Source organism: Choloepus didactylus, chromosome 1, assembly GCF_015220235.1.
Source record: "Choloepus didactylus isolate mChoDid1 chromosome 1, mChoDid1.pri, whole genome shotgun sequence".
Taxonomy (NCBI): Eukaryota; Metazoa; Chordata; class Mammalia; order Pilosa; family Megalonychidae; genus Choloepus; species Choloepus didactylus.
Window position 1 is genome coordinate 182,805,844 of NC_051307.1, and position 18,600 is coordinate 182,824,443.

Here is an 18,600-nt window from a genome sequence, read left to right on the forward strand (position 1 = left end):
AGGGGAAAAAAAAACAGTTATGTTATTGAATAAGCTTTAAACTAGGCTGGGACATGTTAAAAGATAAAAAACAAAATAGAGTTTCTATGGCTAAGTGATTTCAGATGGAGTCAGGAGGTCATTCTGGAGGTTACTCTTATGCATGTCTCAGCCAGATATCACAAACTGCCACAGTATGCAAAGCCTCAAAGAACAATGCTCCTGAAAACCCCAAGGACATCCAGATACCATCAATAAACCACAATATAAAGAACTCAATTAACCATGCCAAACTAGAAAACAGAGGCTCTAAAACTAAGCAACCTGAGTAAGACCCTTTTTTAGTTGGTACTGAATGCTTCCAAACATATAACTAATTCTAAAATGCCTCTCTTCAAGAAACAAATACTAAATTAACAAAAACTAACAAAGACTTATCTAAGCACATTATCAAGCTTGAGAAATTATCTGGAACTCTTGAGTCTGATTGTTCTAACCCTCCTTTAAACCCCTCCTGTTTTCCTCCTCTATGTCCTAGCTTAGCCTAACTTCCTTTCTATAGTGATAAGATTTCACAAATCCTAATGAAGACTCAGTGGGTTTTACAAAAGAATTCAACCTTATGATTCAGACTCATAAGCCTGGATACTCAGACCTTTACCAATTTACATGGCTGCTGGTTAAGGTCATGCCAAATTCTGGATAGACAGAGCTAATTGGAAAAATCCCTTAAATAACTTTTTCAAAATGAAGAGCTACTGACAAAACTGAAGCATTTAAGCTAACTAAGGAACTTCATAACCACTCTTCAATATTTCTTCAAAACATTTATCACCACCTGAATATACTTACTTGTCGACTGTCTGCCCCCACTAGAATGAACGCTCCAGAAGAAGAGGAACTATCTTATTCACTGGATATCTCCAGCACCTGGATCATTGCCTGGAACCAAGTAGGCATACAATGAATATTCTTAACGAAGGAATAAACTATAATCAACCTTTTATAAAAAATTCCTTTGACCATTTAGTCAAATACCTGACTGTGATTTATCTGAATATTAAAAAAAAAAAAAAAAGAAAGAAAGAAAGAAAAGAGAAGAAAAGGATGGAATTTTCAAAGTATCTGGATAGTGGTTGATTTTCCCCACTGAAGGAACTCACTGTAATCGCTCATAGAAAAGCACAGCAGGAGCTGAGCTGGGGCTATTGAGTTTCACATAAATTGTCTAGTAGCTAGATGAGGAGAGACTGAGCAAGCGGCTAATCCATATTTTGCCTTAACTGCTTTTTCCATTTTATTCAACTTGTTAACTAAAAAAACTAAAAGTAGTTTCCAAACTACTTCCTCTGTCATTTAGATAAAATACCAACTGAATCTAGTTCAATTCTAAAATGCATAGGGTACAATCCAGAAAGGAGGAGATGACAGGAAAAGAAAACTCAATGACACTAAGTATGTGCTAATGTTACTTTTTATTTCATGAAATCCAAATTATTGCAAACAGTTTTGGGAACATTTTATGTAGACATTAGAACAAAAAGGAAACAAGAAATGCAAAACACATACAAATAGCTATCACTAGAGAATCAGAAGTAATTCAGACAAACATTATAATATTTTTTGACCAATGGAGAGATATACACAGGCTAAAATGAGACTACAGAATGAAAGCAAATGGAGCTATACATCAGCTTTCTGCTCCTCAAAACTTAAATGTCTTAGTTAACAGTGGAGTAGGAGAAGGTAATTGAATTGCTAAGTCTAACACTTGAACCATTCTTCAGTCATTCACTTTCCAATGCCGAGCTGTAATTAGATTCACAATCTTACCCTTATTGCACTCTGCACCTACACCTCTGAATGCTGTCCATTCTGAATAGAACTGTTTAGAAACCTAGGACCAGGATCAGAGAGAGGCTCACATCATCCACTCCCAGGAGAAATGTTGGAGGTGTTTCCACTGAAAGGCCCCTGATTCCCAGATTCTCTGTGCAATATAAACCACTTAATATTCTATACTGACTTTTTAAGCTTGGGAAAGGGAATGTTGTACAAGCCTTGACTTTGCTCTAGTTATTCCCTACAAGGCAGAGAGCAAGTGAATAAATGGACCTCTCACGCTCACTGAGGGGAAAAGAGTCATCTATATCTAATGTCCCCTCTCTGTTAATGACACAAATGATTTGGGGAAGTGAATTAAGTTTATTGCTCTTTGACTGAAAGGCTCGCACTACGAAGTACTTGACTTTTACCCTTATTTCTCATTTAGGTAAATTAGAATAGACAATCGTTAATTTTTACTTTAGGGAATAAATATTTAGCTTGCATAAAAGATAGTTATTAAAAAAAACCTCATCTAATTTCTCTTTTAAAAAATAGCTTTAACATGCTTCCTAAGCTCCTAAATATTCATATTACAGATGCCTCAGCTGTATTTTCAAAGACTAGCTCAGGGGCACTGAAATATTAGCTATCTCTTTGCTGTTAGAACATCAGAGTGATTAACAGTCATTAAAAAGTTACTCTAATCCAGGGGTTCTCAGACTTTACCATGCATCAGAATCACCTGGAGGGCTCGTTAAAACACAGAATACTGGGCCCCACCCTCAGAGTTTATGATTTAGTCAATCTGGAGAGGGACCGAGAATTTGCATTTCAAATAAGTTCTCAGGTGCTGCTGATGCTGCTGGTCCAGAGACCACACTTTGTGATCCACTGCTTTAAACTATTAGTTTATAGGTGCTTTAAATAGCAATGAAAGCTTAGAACTCAGGACCCACAATGGAGTTACTAAACTAATTCTCTTCAATGCCATGTCCCAGGAAAAATCTCAAGAAAATCAAATTTTTACTTCTTCCTTTATAGCAACAGCAGTGTCCAGGCAGCTAGAGATACTATTTGCTTAGCATTTGGGTTTTGCTGGGCCTGGGCTGGAAGTATTTCCTATTTCTCATCAGAAAGGCTGAAATCTATGTGTGTCTAGACCTCCTGGTTCTGTAACCCTCCCCAGGACAGGATCCGTGCCTGTGAGGGACCAAAAGCCACAGCTACATGTCTCTACCCAGTAGGTCTATCTCATCCAGGAGGAAGTCCATGTCCTCCCGGCTCACTTGGGGGCTGATCACCACCTGGCGGAAGAAGTTGACTTTCCCCCGGTGGGGCTGGTAGCTCAGCATCAGGCTTCCCTTCTTCATCATCCTCTCCTTGATGGCGGGGGCCACCTGCATCGGTGAGAGGGGGGCGGGAGTGAAAGACCAGAACACCAAAGCACTACAAGCACATTTTAACCAGTCATTTGATATTTCCTGGGCACCTACAGGCATGGAGCCCATTCTCAGGTGCACAAAATCACCTTTAATTATAATTTGTTGAGAACTAATGACGTATCATGTCCAATTGAAGTACATTAGATATATGAATTCATTTAATCGTCACAGAAACCCCTGAGGGAGATATTATCGATATGCCCATTTATAGATGAAGAAACAGAGGCATAGGGAGATTAAAAGCCCAAGGCCACATGTGTAGTAAGTGGGAGAGCCAAGACTTAAAACCAGGCAGTCCCAGTTTAAGTCCACTCTCTGATACCCAAACTATTATGCAGTGCTGCCTCATTACAAACAAATCAGCTGTCCTCAGGGGTCACAGTCCCCAAAGTGTCAAATGTTACACTCCCAAATTTGTCTGAACTAAAAAATCCTCCAGTTCAATCATCTGGATGTTGGTTACTAATTTCTAACCAAATTAGTAATAGATGGGATAGAACCCAACTCACATTGATAGCCTACCAAGAAAAACACTAATGTGGGTATTACATGCAGTTCTATTTTGAAGACTAATCATTTAATCATTATGAATTGGAGCCTGTGCCCTTCCATGAATTACTATAATTTGAAAATTAATAAAGGCCCAGTAGAAAATGAATGTTTGATATTGTCCTTATATATGAATATAAAATTTCTGTCTTTCATTAAGAGATGTGAAGGTACAATAACATTAAGAACCCATATTTTAATGATTTCCAGCTGACATGAGAAGGGTGGACCCTGATAATCCAAACGGGCATATTTTCCTACAAGTTTAATGTTTGAAGAAATTTGTCCAATTTCAGAATGACATGGAAAAAGAAGTACATTTTCAAATCAATAGTGTGACCACCCAAGAGCTAGGCTGTGAACTTTTAAAAAAATGAAATTAATTTTTGAAACTCTGAGTTTAAAAAAATTAAGAATACATTCTTACTGGCTTCAAATAAAATCAAAGGTTTTCCATTTCCATTTTATTTTAACTCTTTGGAGCATGTGTGAGTGCATCCTATGTAAATGTGGGCAAGAAAGATAAATATAAGAGGGCACCTTGGATACCTTAATATAAAGGTGTAGAAAGAGGATATGATGAGTTTCTGTCATTATCTTCTCAGGATGAGACTTAGGTAATCCAGAAGGAAGGAATGTATACATAAATAACACACAGAACATGCATTTACACACCTCAGGGGAGGGGCACAAATTTCAAATTTCAATTCCCATGAGCCTCTCTCTCTCACACAGTGTGACAATTCCACACCACACTAGTTTTTGAACATCCCTATTTTTTTTTTTTTTTTTTTTTGGCTGGATCCTGCCTGAAAACAACTCAAAGTACTCTCCAATGCTCAATACAATTTTATATATTTCAAACTGGATGAAAATTAGCTGTGTAATAACTCTGGAAATATGATGTGTTGGACTCAACCTCAGAGCCTTCTCAAGGGATGTTCAAGGGTAATTTTAACTTAACACTTTTTTACTTAAGGACTAATTTTAGAAACTACGCCTTGCAAAACATGGTCTATGCTATGCTGCCTGCAACAGAATGACCTATTCATCATAATCAACAATAAAATCACCTATTCTGCACAATCATTTTACCATTCGAGCAAAGGATGGGAGGTCTCTTACAATATAACAAGAATAATATACACACACACCACACATATGTGGAAGTAAAGGGAAACACAAATGAAAAAGATGAAGTTAGAGATCAAGTTAGTGAAAACATGTGGAACACTGGTTTCTATAAATTTCTGGAAATGTGTCACAAATTTTATTCTGAGCTTTTTAGAGATTAGAAAAATAGGGTTAATTAAACAACACCCTCCATTCTCTCTGCATGACTTAGTGATGAATGTCCACAATGTGCTGAAAGCTGGAAGCAAGTAGGCAACTCCATTACGCCTACACGTGTCCACTCTTAATATTCAAATTCATATGTCCTCCAAGCCTCAGCTGAGTTTTCTTTCAGAGCCATTTATGGAAGTAGTCTTTGTTATTAGAATTATAAAATCTAGGGATCTAATACGTAAATCAATTAAAAGTGAGTGCAAAAAGAGAGTTGTTTCCATAAAAACTAAGAGGAATCCTTTGGAAAGACTAGATAAATGGGAGTTGCTAAACAATATTGCTATTAAATTAGGTATGGCAGGAGAAAACCGTAGAAGTCTGTAAAACAAAATCTGAAAAGTCCAGATTCATTCTGTGCTCAGATTGCTGCACAGGTGTCTGAGTACTTACTCCACTTAAAGAAACCCAAATCGGATATGATAAATGATTCACAAAGATTGTAGCTTATGCAAGAATGTGGAGGGCACTCCAACCACCTACTCAAGAAGAACCTCACCTTTCTCTCAAAAGATGGAGAAATAAATGTACACAGATGTATGGATCATTTTTTTTTTTAGAATTATTTGCTTTAACTGATAATCTCAGTCACCTTAGGAAGGAGAATGTCTGGGGTGGATGTGGATGTGGAGAATGCATGTGCACACATGTGCCCATATGCATGAATGTGTGTGTGTGTGCCTGTGTGTGCATTTTGTTGTGTGCCTGTGTGAGTGTGTGCATTCCTGTGTAATTCATATTTCCAACCCACTGTCTGTCATTTACTGCCATTAGGATCACCCTATTTGGTCACAGAACAATGCAGGACTGTGGTCTAACTTAGGCTCATGCCCAAGGCACATTTATTTTTGATTCAAAGAACAAGTGACCTCTTGAAGGTAAACTGAAGCTATGAGGGAAAAACAGAATAGTATCAGTGGTAAGCAATATTAAGATTTCTATCTGCCTCACATGGGCTAAATGTCTGGCCCAAAGAGCCACAAGCTATCAATTTTAGAACTTACAGCTTGTGGCTTGTAGATTTTTTAAAAAATAAAAATTCCCCTCATATTCACCTCTACCCTTCTCCAGTGCCCAGGGTATAACTGACTCTGGCTTCTAGCCAATTTCAAATTTAAAACAGGCATGTTCTTGTCTCTAGCTTAATTATCATAATTGATTACTATTTATTTTTCAATACCTCTATGTTTTCCCCCCAAATGTTATTTTATTCCTTACCTTTGTACAACATTAGAATTTTGATGCCAGCTCATAATGTGTCTGAGGTGCACGAGGCAATTATCAAAATGAATTAATCAGGTCTGCATTTCTTTCAAATGGATTAAAAATATTTTCTAATGTGAGCAAGAAAAGTAAATAGAAGAGGGCACCTTGGACACCTTGATATAAAGATATTTTGAATGTTTAAATTCTTGCTCTTAGTTGACGCCCAAGAATGTGCTTCTATGGGCAAAACATACACCATAAGAACCAAACTCCTGCACCAACGTTTGTTGGCTGAATTCCCAAGATTATAAATAAATGACTAAATATCTCTGTGACTCAGAGAACCAGCTAAGAAAGAATTTGACAGTACAATATAAATTTTATTTATGTATGCATGAACTATAAGATTAATGCTTAGAAGTTGTTACTAGTAAGCAAGTGGGAAAGGCCTCCTTCTTCTAGAATATTTCAGGGGGAAGGCAAGCCATAAGCAATACAATGGCAGATACTCGTTAAATCTCTGTTACAATTCATTGTTGTTGTTATTGTTGTTGTTATTAAAAAATATTGGACCAGATTTTTATGATTTGCTTGCTTCCCAATAACTCAAATTTAAGCTTATGTGTAGGGAACCTATAATTTTTGCAATTTAGGGACCGCAGATATTCTTATTAACCACCAGCTTGTCACCTTTGAACTTAAAAAATCAACATTTTCTATTTACAAATCTTCAGGCATAATCCAACATCAGGTTATTAAGATATTCTCTTTTGCTGATCACAGCAGAGAAACGGTCATAATACAGAAGGATGGAATATTCACTGAGAAAAGAAAATATGTACAAACTAAATTTAAGCATCTGAATATTGCCCCTAAATGGAGCATGCACGAAGGAAAGCAATTTGGCAGGAATGAGATTGCTTTCCAGCTCTCAATTATTTTACTGCTGGTTTTCCTTCAAATTGTAAATCAAATTCTCTTCTCGTGCCTCAGTGCACTGGTCCCTGCATCTTAAGTGGAGGAAGATCCTGACATTTCTATTTGGCTGCACAGCAACTTAATCCACACATTTCTGTAGGATTGCTTTTTTACCCCCCTCAAATTATGTTTCAAGAATGTTGTCATACTCTTGTAGCACAAAATAGCATTTGATATTTAAAAGTTGCTTAAACCCAAAGAAAATAAAAACTGACTCATTCTGGCCAAGTTATAGCAATTTGATAACAAGCAACTCAGGCACCATCATAGGCTTCGATGAAAATAAAATTGTAATATCTATATGTGCCGGTTTGAATGTATTATGTCCCCCAGAAAAAGCCATATTCTTTGATGCAATCTTGTGGGGCAGACATAATAGTGGGGATTAAGTTGGAATGTTTGGATTAGGTTGTTTGCATGGAGATGCGCCCCACCCAACTGTAGATGATAACTGATGGGATATTTCCATGGAGGCATGGCCCCACCCATTCAGGGTGGGCCTTGATCAGTGGAGCCATATAAACGTGCTGACTCAAAGAGACTGAATGCAGTGCAGCTGTGAGTGACGTTTTGAAGAGGAGCAAGCTTGCTAGAGAGGAACGTCCTGGAGAAAGCCATTTTGAAACCAGAACTTTGGAGCAGACGCCAGCCACATGCCTTTCCAGCTAACAGAGGTTTTCCGGACGCCATTGGCCATCCTCCAGTGAAGGTACCCGATTATTGATATGTTACCTTGGACACTTTATGACCTTAAGACTGTAACTGTGTAGCCAAATAAACCCCCATTTTATAAAAGCCAATCCATCTCTGGTGTTTTGCATTCTGCAGCATTAGCAAACTAGAACACTATAAAATGGCATTTCTTTTTAAAAATGTGTCACTTATTTAATGTAAACAACAACACTTTTTTTCAATATTCAAATTATTTCTCAATACATCTACAGGGAAGGACCAATTTTATTTTCTTCAATGTATTGCAGACTGATTCTTTTATGAAATACAGTAAAAATGAATTAATAGAAAAATGAAATTAAAAAGACATTTAAAATACAAAGCAGATTTTGTTTTTAAATTTTAAATCTATAAGTAGAGTCATTTTGTTAAATTTCTATACAAGTTTCTAAATGGCGACTCTCAGTTTCTGTACTTTTCTTGTTATAGACTGCAATATCCACTTTGCACATTGGCATGGGCCTGGCAACTACATTTCTGAGACTCTGCTTTAACTCCCTTGGCAGCTTGTCCCTTCTTTTAGGCATCAATCTTAATGGTGTTTTGCATCCTTATTTCCTCATATGAGCATAGTTTACACACCATTTTGAATGGCGTTATCATAGTCCACCATACCACTACTGGTTTACATAACCGGTTCCCAATTGCTGAACCTTAGAACTGCTTAGATTATGATGACATGTCAATGAAATCATGGACCCATGCATGAAACCTCTAAATGAGTTCTTCAAAGTCCAGCCCTGAGATTATAATAGCAAATGGTTCAAAAATTTTCTAAATGTTAGGATCTTTAGTCAACATTTCCCATCACTTACTATGCAGCTTTGAAACAGTCACATTCTTCACCTATAAAATATGGGGTAGCACTGCAAACAGGATGGCTGAGAAGAAGAATGTGTAATTAAAGAAGGTGATCCTTTTATAGAAAATATGAGGGAAAATACTACTTAAACTTTTACTATGAGTTCAGACAGCAATACAATTCAAAGCTTCTAATAAATCCAAAGAGATTAGTGTTTTACTAAATCATCCTCTAAACCATGAAGAAGTTGATGCTCCTAAAACTCCAGATTTTAAGGCCATCTTCTCAAGTTCAAGTTAATTAATCCATGTTTCATTTTACCCTAGGTAGCAAGATTCTTTAGGGAGTGGGAAGCTAAACTCATAATAATTTGCAAATCTTGGGGGCAGAGCATGTGGTGGGCAGGCAGACTAATAAACTGAAGAATAACTTACCAGAGTTTGATTGTAATTAAATTTTTCCCTAAGATTATCTTCCCCCAAAGAGGACTGTATCAGATGCAGAAAATTATCTATAATGTTCTTTCTTCTCTCTATAAAAAGTCATGTAAAATAGTTTTAATTTAACTGTATCTACATTAAACTTCATACATCTTTGGCTTCTTTGGTATTCGCCAGAACAGAATAAATACATCGTCATACCAAAATGACTTGTTCTAATACATGGCTAAGCAATTAAACACTGAGAAAAGTAAAATTGTAGGAGCTAAGTCAACTCCTATACTTGAATTTTACTTGTTCTAAGTTAGGGGAGGCAAGATTTTTTTGTAAAGGGCCAGGTAGTAAATATTTTAAGCTCTGTAAGCAATACAATCTCTGTTGCAACTATTCAACTCTGCCACTGCAGCACAAAATCATCCATAGACAATATATAAACAAATAGAGCATGTCTATGTTCCAATAAAACTTATTTAAGATCAATGAAATTTGACTATCATATAATTTTCATGAGTTGAAACATTATACTCTTTTTAATTATTTTTTTAATCATTTAAAAATGTGAAACCCAATCTTAGCTTATGGGCTGCACACAAATAGGCAACGGATTATTTTTGGCCTGCAAACTGTAGTTTGCCAGCTCCTCAGTCTAAATGAAAAATACCTCATGATGCATAAAAACTACTCCAAAGGAAAAAATGCATAGAAAATTATGTTCATTGGGTTTCTCTCAGAAACTCTGCTTTGAGCCAGGAAATGATAAACTTCTTGATGTTCCTTCTACAGCATGAAACCAGAGCCACAGATGGATGGGCAGGGAGGCCACTGTGGCTTTCTTCCAGCATAATTATTCTGGAACAATCACAAAAAATAACTTGCTTTACACTCTCTTCCCAAATGATCTGGGTTCCAAATGTGCAACACACCCTCTCCCCGCTCTCCCCAGGTCCTTCCATGCTAACTTGAGGAGGAATATCCAGAGTAGGATATTAAAAGCTAATTCACGGAAAAAGTTGGCATGAAATGTTCACACTTTATACCTGGCACCCAAACCAGAACTATTTCTGAGACTCATAATGAATTACATAAAAATTCTTCCTTTATTAAGTCAAGTTGATTTTTATTTATGGTTTTAGGACATCTGAGAATTTCTGCAGCCAGCTGGCGATGCACCGTGGATCAGTTAGCAGCCAGAAGTGAAGGCATGAACAGCACCAGAGAGCAAATGGAAGAATTCCAGCCCCAGAGAAGGACTGGCATGCCCAAACCACTGAGAGTGCCTCCAAGGGGCTTTGCACATCCCTTTCTTCTTCTGAGAAGGGTACAGGCCAGTGCAGTGGCAGTTTGGGAAGTGTGTGCTATGAAGGGGTCTTCCTTGCCTCAATGTATTTGGGAGACAGTGGCCACACTCCTCACAAGTGGAAGGTCAATCAACAATCTGAGGAAAGCTACCCTGGAGAGATGATCCAATCAGTCTTGAATGCCCCGTTCTTCAGGAATGGAAAGCAAGACACAGGAGAAAGCATGCAATTCCTTTGTTTGCTCATTAAATCCTCAGCCCTCTGTCTCCACAACTAAAGCATGATGGTGACCCTTTCATGATCCAGTGAATGTAAGGTCATCAGAATATCCATATTGGATCACAAAGTCTCAAACAGGGAACTGCATCTCTACTTTCCTTTTAGCTTCAAATGAAAAAGAAAAAAAGATTTTCCAGTGGAAAAGGGGATTCCATCTGTTTCTGATTATGAAAGAGGTCAATAATAGGTCTCATATGAGAACTTCCTGAAAGCTAAATTTTATCTTTAAATTTTAACCCAGATATCTGGGTTTTCTCTTACTGTAAATACGAACTGGCTTTTCCTTTACACATGCAACTCACAGTATGCAAAGTTGAAACAGGCTTCCAATTCTGCTAAATATGTATCCACTGTTTTGTAACACCTCCATGTTACCCAGGATGGTTGTTGCTAAATGAACAGCTGTTGAAGGAAAACATTTCCTAATGGTCTACTCATACTATAGTCCAAAGGAGCATGTGACTTTTCAGGTCTGATGTAAAAATTTCTTAGTAGGTATGTGTAGCTTTACATCTTAAAATGTAGTAAATGAAATCTTATCTGATACAAAAAAACAGTTACTACCTCACAATTTAGAACTTTTCCTCTGTATTTCCAAATATGTCTGAGTAATTTGTCTCTTACTCCACATGTAACATTCTATAAAACCAGACATTTGCCCACACAGTCCACTGCCCATGGCCAACTCTTACAAAACTCCCAAATGTTTTTTTTTTTTTTGTCTAAAATTTGTTCTGGTCCATAGCCGTTGGCTGCAAAGACATTTTGGCTATTCATGATCATGCAGGCAGTTTCCATGTCCATCCCCTCAACCAGGAAGAAAGCAGTACCTGCCTGGACAGGGCCTTAAAGCACTTCCACATTTCTTATAGTGCTCAGCAATTCAAAGAGGAAACTATAGCCTTCTTAGTTTGTATCTGGGTGCCACCTAAATCTCTCTCTCCTTTGTTTTTTACCTTCCTGATTTAGCGTTAGCTAAATAGTCTTTTTTCTTTGCCATTTCATCAGATAACATATTTTCCTTTTGGAATAGGAAATAGCAAAGAAAGGCTGCCTTTTGTTGATAATTTCTTTTTCAGTACAGTAGAGAAAGCTGATTTTCCCATTGCTCTGTGTAGAAGGGACCTCACCATTCAATTTAATGTATTTACCCACAGGGCGAAGAGCAATGATTTGTCAGTGCATGATTTAAAACATTTCTATTGAAAGTCCCAAATCAAGTGAAATTATCAAATATATCATTTCTCTTCCTTTTTAAAAAGGCATTTTGATTGTATAGCTTTAAAAACAAAAGAATCACAAATGTTCATATCAACTTTATTCAAAACTGTCCCAAATGGGACAACACCCAAATGTCTTTCATTTGCTGAATGGATAAGCAAACTCTGGTACATCTATAAAATGGGATACTACTCAGCAAAAAAAGGGAACAAACTATTGTTAAACAGGAAAGAGTCTCCAAGAGACTATGCTAAGTGAAAGAAATGAAACTCAAAAGGCTACTTCTATATGTTTCCCATTTATGTGGCCTTCCTAAAAAGGAAAAATCACAGGACTGGAGACTGCATCAGTGGTTGCCAGGGGCTTGAGGGTGGGAGTGAGAGCTACTACAAAGAGGCAGACCTAGGGTAAATTTTGGGGTGGTGGAATTGTTCAGCATGACACTGTAGTGGTGGATATATGACCACTGGTCTATCGATTCTGCTCAAAGGTGGCCTTTATATTATTTTTCTTTATATTCCCTAGAGCCTAATATGATACCTTACTGGCAGCTATGACTATGTACTTGTCCAGACTCATAGAACTGCACACTTCAAAAGGTGAATTTTTACCTGTATATAAATTTAAAAATGAAGTAACAAATTAATTAAAAAACTGAAAGAGAGTCTGAGAGGACATGCACCTATATGATGTCAGGCAAATAACCTAAGCTCCCAGTACCTGTTTCCTCAATTCCATTACAGGACTGATAAAAGATAGACTATGATATTATTGGTGAACCAAGTAAGACTGTGATCAAATAAGCAATACCTGCTAGAGATTAATATTCTGAATCAAGCAGAATCTAGAACACAAACACAAGGGAAGGAAACGGAGTTCTGAACTGGGATGTCTCAAGTCTTACCACTAGCGGTGTGACCTTAAATCACTTAACTTCTCTGTAGCTCTGAAAGGATTACATTGTGACCGAGAAATTAGGATTTAAGAAAGGACTACGATTACTGAAAAACCATACGAATATTTCTTTTTACTTACTAGTATATTCAAATAGCCAGAGGGAAATACCTGCAATTGCTGAACTGTAATCCAGCTGCCTTGATCTCTGATAATGTTTGTATAACTATGTAGCCTTAACTTGTGATTGTAAAAACCTTGTGACTGACCCTCACTTGTACACTCTTATCCTGTTTTTCAACTTTAGAGTCTTATGATAGATAACTAAAGACAGGTCCTAATGTTTATTAATGAAAGGGCTTGAGTCAGTTCAGAGCTAACCCATCCCAACTCCAAAACTATGTTGCTAGATGAAGCTGGATCTAACCAAAATTGGCCTGCCTGACATGCACAGTAGCTTAAACTTTAACCTATTAAGTGACCTATACCTCATTATAATAATTTTATTTGTTGTCATCATTGTTGGCTACAAGAACTGAATGGATATGGAAAGTTGTAGAAGATTCATGAAAGTGAATTCTGTCATAGTCAATGCTGACCAAAAATTTGATGGGCTTGTGTGCCGGTTTGAAACTGTTATGTACCCCAGGAAAGGCCATGTTCTTTTAATCCAGTCTTGTGGGGGCACCTATTGTGGGTGGGACCTTTTCAATAAGTTGTTTCTGTGAAGATGTGACCCACCCAATTGTTGGTGGAAACTTTTGATTAGATTATTTCCATGGAGATGTGACCCCACCCACTCAAGGTGGGTCTTAATTAGTTTACTGGCACCCTCTATGAGAGGATAAAAGGCAGAGACATTTTGAAGAAAGCTCAGAGATGCTTAGAGAGAGAATGCCCAGAGACATTTTGGAGACAGCCATTGAAACCAGACATTTGGAGATGCTAAGCTAAGAGATGAAGCCTGGAGTTTGCCCCAGAGAAGCTAAGTGAGATCCCACAGATGCTTAAAAAGAAAGCCACTGAAATAAGAAGCTGAAAGCAACATAACCCGGGAGCAAAGGATAAGCAGACGCCAGCCACATGACTTCCCAGCTGACAGAGGTGTTCCAGACACCATCAGTCTTTCTTCAGTGAAGGTATCCTCTTGTTGATGCCTTAATTTGGACACTTTTATGGCCTTAGAACTGTAAATTTGTAATCTAACAAATTCCCTTTATAAAAGCCAATTCATTTCTCTTATTTTGCATTCTGGCAGCTCTAGCAAACTAGAACAACCTGTTTATATTTTTCAAAAGAACTTTGTGTCAAATGGTACATTCATACAAAACTGGAGTTCAGTTTTCTCTCTTAAAATAATGTGAATTGTTGGTTTGCTCTTAATGAAAGGTTATAAAAAGTTGTTCTTAACCATCTGAGTTCTCTGTCTAGAAGACAAAGATTTTATATCATTTCAGAATAATATCCTTGTTGATGTTTATGTTGACTTTATCATTCTTTATTTCAGAAGAGGTGACTTCTCACTTTTTTTTTTTTTTTAACTTTCAAAGTACAGTTTAACAAGTAGTTATAGAGCAAATTTCAAAGTTTGCTATGGGTTATAGTTCCACAATTTCTGTTATTTCCTTCTAGCTGTTCTAACACACTAGAGACTTTAAAAAAATCTATATAATAATTCAGTAGTCATATTTGTTTGTTAAATCCTATCTTATCTGTTGCTACTCCTCCCTCTCATTTGATCACTGTCCCAATCTTCAGGGATATCTGGGCAATGACCACTCTAACTTGTTCATATAGAAAAGGAGTGTTGGCATTATTGGGAAAGGGAATACAGCTGGTTGATGCTCTTGAAAAGGCTGTTGCCTCTGGGTTTGGGGACTTTTCTGGCATAGGGACAATCTGGAGGTTCTAAGTTTCTGAAAAATTAACTTACTGAGTGAAACTTGTATGGAGTCTCCAATAGGGAACTGGACATTCTTTAGGATTTTCAGAACTACTGTTGATTTGGGCTTGGCATACTGTGGCCGTTTGGAATATCTAGCTGAAGCTTGCATAAGAGTAATCTCCAGGATAGACTCTCAACTCTATTTGAAATCTCTTAGCCACTGAAATCTTCTTTTGTTACATTTCTTTTCCCCCTTTTAGTCAAGAAGCATACTCAATCCCACAATGCCAGGACCAGCCTCATTCCTGGGAGTTGTGTCTCATGTAGCCAGGGTGACTCACACCCCTGGGAGTCATGTCCCATCTAGGGGAGAGGATAATGAATTTATTTGCAAAGTTGGGCTTAGAGAAAGGCCACATCTGAGCAACAAAAAAGGTCTGGGAGTCACTCTTAGGCATAATTATAGGTAGACTTAGCCTCCCCTTCACAGCAGTAAATTCCATAAAAGCAAATCTCAAGATTGAGGGCTTGACTTATTAAGTAGGGGTCCCTAAATTCACATAGCATATATTTTGTCCAAAATGAACAATCAATGTCTCACATTATCCTCACTTAGTTGTACAATCATCATCACTCTCAATGTTAAACAATTATCACAACCCAAAACACCCCATAGCTCTTATCCCCCCTCCAATTATTTACCGTTAGTATTGGTGTGGTAACAGTAAGGTATTCCTATTAAATATAGTCCCTAGTATGCAATAGGTAGTTTTTCCTACCTAACACTCTGTTGTTAACTCTTTGTACAAGTGTCATGCCTTAGAAGTAGAAAGTGCAAGAACTTATCTATATATATAGTGCTAATCTGTGAGATACATGACTTTAAACAACCCCTTTCAATCACGATCACCTTCAATATGGCACTGATAACTATAATCCCATTAATGAACTATCATCACCCTCTGTCCATTTTCATACCTTTAAGTTAAACCTCATTCACAAGTTTGTACATAATAGGTAATCATTCTCCCTTCTCTAGCTACTGTCTATCCCTAAGTCCCCCTATATTCTACATTTTAAGACACTAATTTTACATTATCCAGGGGCTTCATATTAGGGATAGCATACAATATCTCTCCTTTTGTGTCTGACTTATTTCATTCATCATTATGTCCTCAAGGTTCATTCATGTTGTCACATGTTTCAGGACTTCATTCCTTCTTGCGGCTGCATAGTATTACATCATATGTTTACACCACGTTTTGCTTTTCCACTCATCTGTTGAGGGACGCTTGGATTGTTTCTATCTTTTGGCAATTGTGAATAATGCCAATATGAAAATTGGCATGTAAATATCTGTTTGTGTCACTGCTTTCAGACCTTCTGTGTATATACTGAGTGGTGGAATTGCCATGTTGTAAGGTAGCTCGATATTTAGTTTTCTGAGGAAATACCAAACTGTCTTCCACAGCAGTACCACTATCCATTCCCACCAGCAGTGATCAAAGTTCCAATTTCTCTACATTCTCTCCAGCATTTGTAGTTTCCTGTTTGTTTGATGGCAGCCATTCTTATCGGTGTGAGATGATTGTGTGAGGTGATATCTCATTGTGGTTTTGATTTGCATTTCCCTAATAGCTAGAGAACATTTATTCATGTACTTTTTAGCCATTTGTATTTCCTCTTCAGAAAAATGTCTTTTCATATATTTTGCCCGTTTTATAATTAGGCTGTTTGTACTTTTGTCGTTAAGCTGTAGGATTTCTTTATAAATGCTGATATATCAGTCTCTTATGAAATATATGGTTCCCAAATATTTTTTCCCATTGAGTTGGTTTCCTCTGCACCTTTGAGGAACAGAAGCTTTTGATTTTGAGGAGTTCCCATTCATCTATTTCTTCTTTCGTTGCTTGTGCTTTGGGTGTAAGGTCTAAGATGCTGCCTCCTATTACTAGGTCTTGAAGATGTTTCCCTATATTATCTTCTGGGAATTTTATGGTACTGGCTCTTTTATTTAGGTCTTTGATCTACTTGGAGTTAATTTTTGTATAGGGTGTGAGGTAGGGGTCCTCTTTCATTCTTTTGGATATAGACATCAAGTTCTCCCAACCCCATTTGTTGAAGAGACTATTCTGTCCCAGTTCAGTAGATTTGGGGGCCTTGTCAAAAATAGTTGACTATAGATCTGGCATCTATTTTCAAACTCTCAATTCAATTCCATTGATCAATATGTCTATCTTTGTCCCAGTACCATGCTGTTTTTACCACTGTTGCTTTATAGGAGGCTTTAAGGTTAGGAAATGTAAGTTCCCCCACTTTGTTCGTTTTTAGTGTGTTTATGGTAACTTGAGTCCCCTTTATCTTCCAAATAAATTTGATAGCTAGCTTTTCCAACCCTGCAAAGTAGACTGTTGGAATTTTGATTGGAATTGCATTGAATCTGCAGATCAATTTGGGTAGAATTGACATCTTAACAACATTTAGCCTTCCTATCCATGAACACGGAATATCTTTCCACTTATTTAGGTCATCTTTGATTTCTTTTACTAAAGTTTTATAATTTTCTGTTTAGAGGTCTTTTATTTCTTTGTCTTGCCTAATTGCTCTGGACAGAACTTCTAGAACAAGGTTGAATAATAGTGGTGACAGTGGGCATCTTTGTCTCATTCCCTATCTTAGGGGGAAGTCCCTCACCATTGCGTACTATGCTGGCTGTGGGTGTTTCATATATGCCCTTTATCAGATTGAAGAAGTTTCCTTCAATTCCTACTTTTTGAAGTGTTTTTATCAAGAAGAGATGCTGAATTGTGTCAAATGCTTTTTCAGCATCTATTTAGATGATCATTTGATTTTTCTCTTTCAATTTGTTACTGTGTTCTATTACATTGATTCATTTTATATCGAACCACCCTTGCATGCCTAGAATGAATCCCACTTGGTCGTGCTGTATAATTCTTTTAATGTGCCTTTGGATTCAATTTGCAAGTATTTTGTTGAGAATGTTTGCATCCATAATCATTAGGGAGATTTGCCTGTAATTTTCCTTTCTTTGTAACATCTTTATTTGGTTTTGGTATTAGGATGATGTTAGTTTCATAAAATGAGTTAGGTAGTATTCCTTTTTCTAAAATTTTTTGAAAGAGTTTGAGAAGGAATGGTGTCAGTTCTTTTTGGAAAGGTTGACAGAATTCCCCTCTGAAGCTATCTGGCCCTGGGCTTTTATTTGTAGGAAGCTTTTTGATGGCTGATTGATTCTCCTTGCTTGTGATTGGTTTGTTGAAGTCTTCCATTTCTTCTCTCATCTGTATAGGTTGTTCATGTGTTTCCAGGAAATTGTCCATTTCCTCTAAGTTGTCTAGTTTGTTGGTATAAAGTTGTTCACTTAAAATTCACATAAAAAATTGTAAGAGGATTCACATAAAAATCCTCTTACGATTTTTAAATTTTCTTTGGGATCCATAGTAATGACCCCCTTCTCCTTTCTGATTTTGTTTATTTGGATCTTCTCTCTTTCTGGCTTTGTCAGCCTAGCTAAGGGTTTGTCAGTCTTGCTGGTCTTCTCAAAGAACCAATTTGTGGTTTTATTTATTTTCTCTATTATTTTGTTGTTGTTCTCTAGATCATTTATTTCTGCTTTAATCTTTGTTATTTCTTTTCTTCTATTTGCTTTAGGGTTATTTGCTGTTCACTCTCTAGCATCTTCAGCTGTTCAGTTAGGACTTTG

General features: G+C 37.1%; 1 protein-coding gene across 3 annotated transcripts in view; it reads right to left on the reverse strand.

Moving 5' to 3' along the window:
- Positions 1 to 1,435: 1,435 nt before the first annotated feature.
- The window catches only part of GADL1 (glutamate decarboxylase like 1), a 201,160-nt gene continuing 183,995 nt past the window's right edge, over positions 1,436 to 18,600 (reverse strand). For all 3 annotated transcript variants that reach the window (XM_037828498.1, XM_037828506.1, XM_037828515.1), the window contains one exon: positions 1,436 to 3,203. In XM_037828498.1, the coding sequence (XP_037684426.1) occupies positions 3,030 to 3,203 (174 nt within the window). In that variant the 3' untranslated portion in view covers positions 1,436 to 3,029. The remainder of the gene's footprint in view (positions 3,204 to 18,600) is intronic.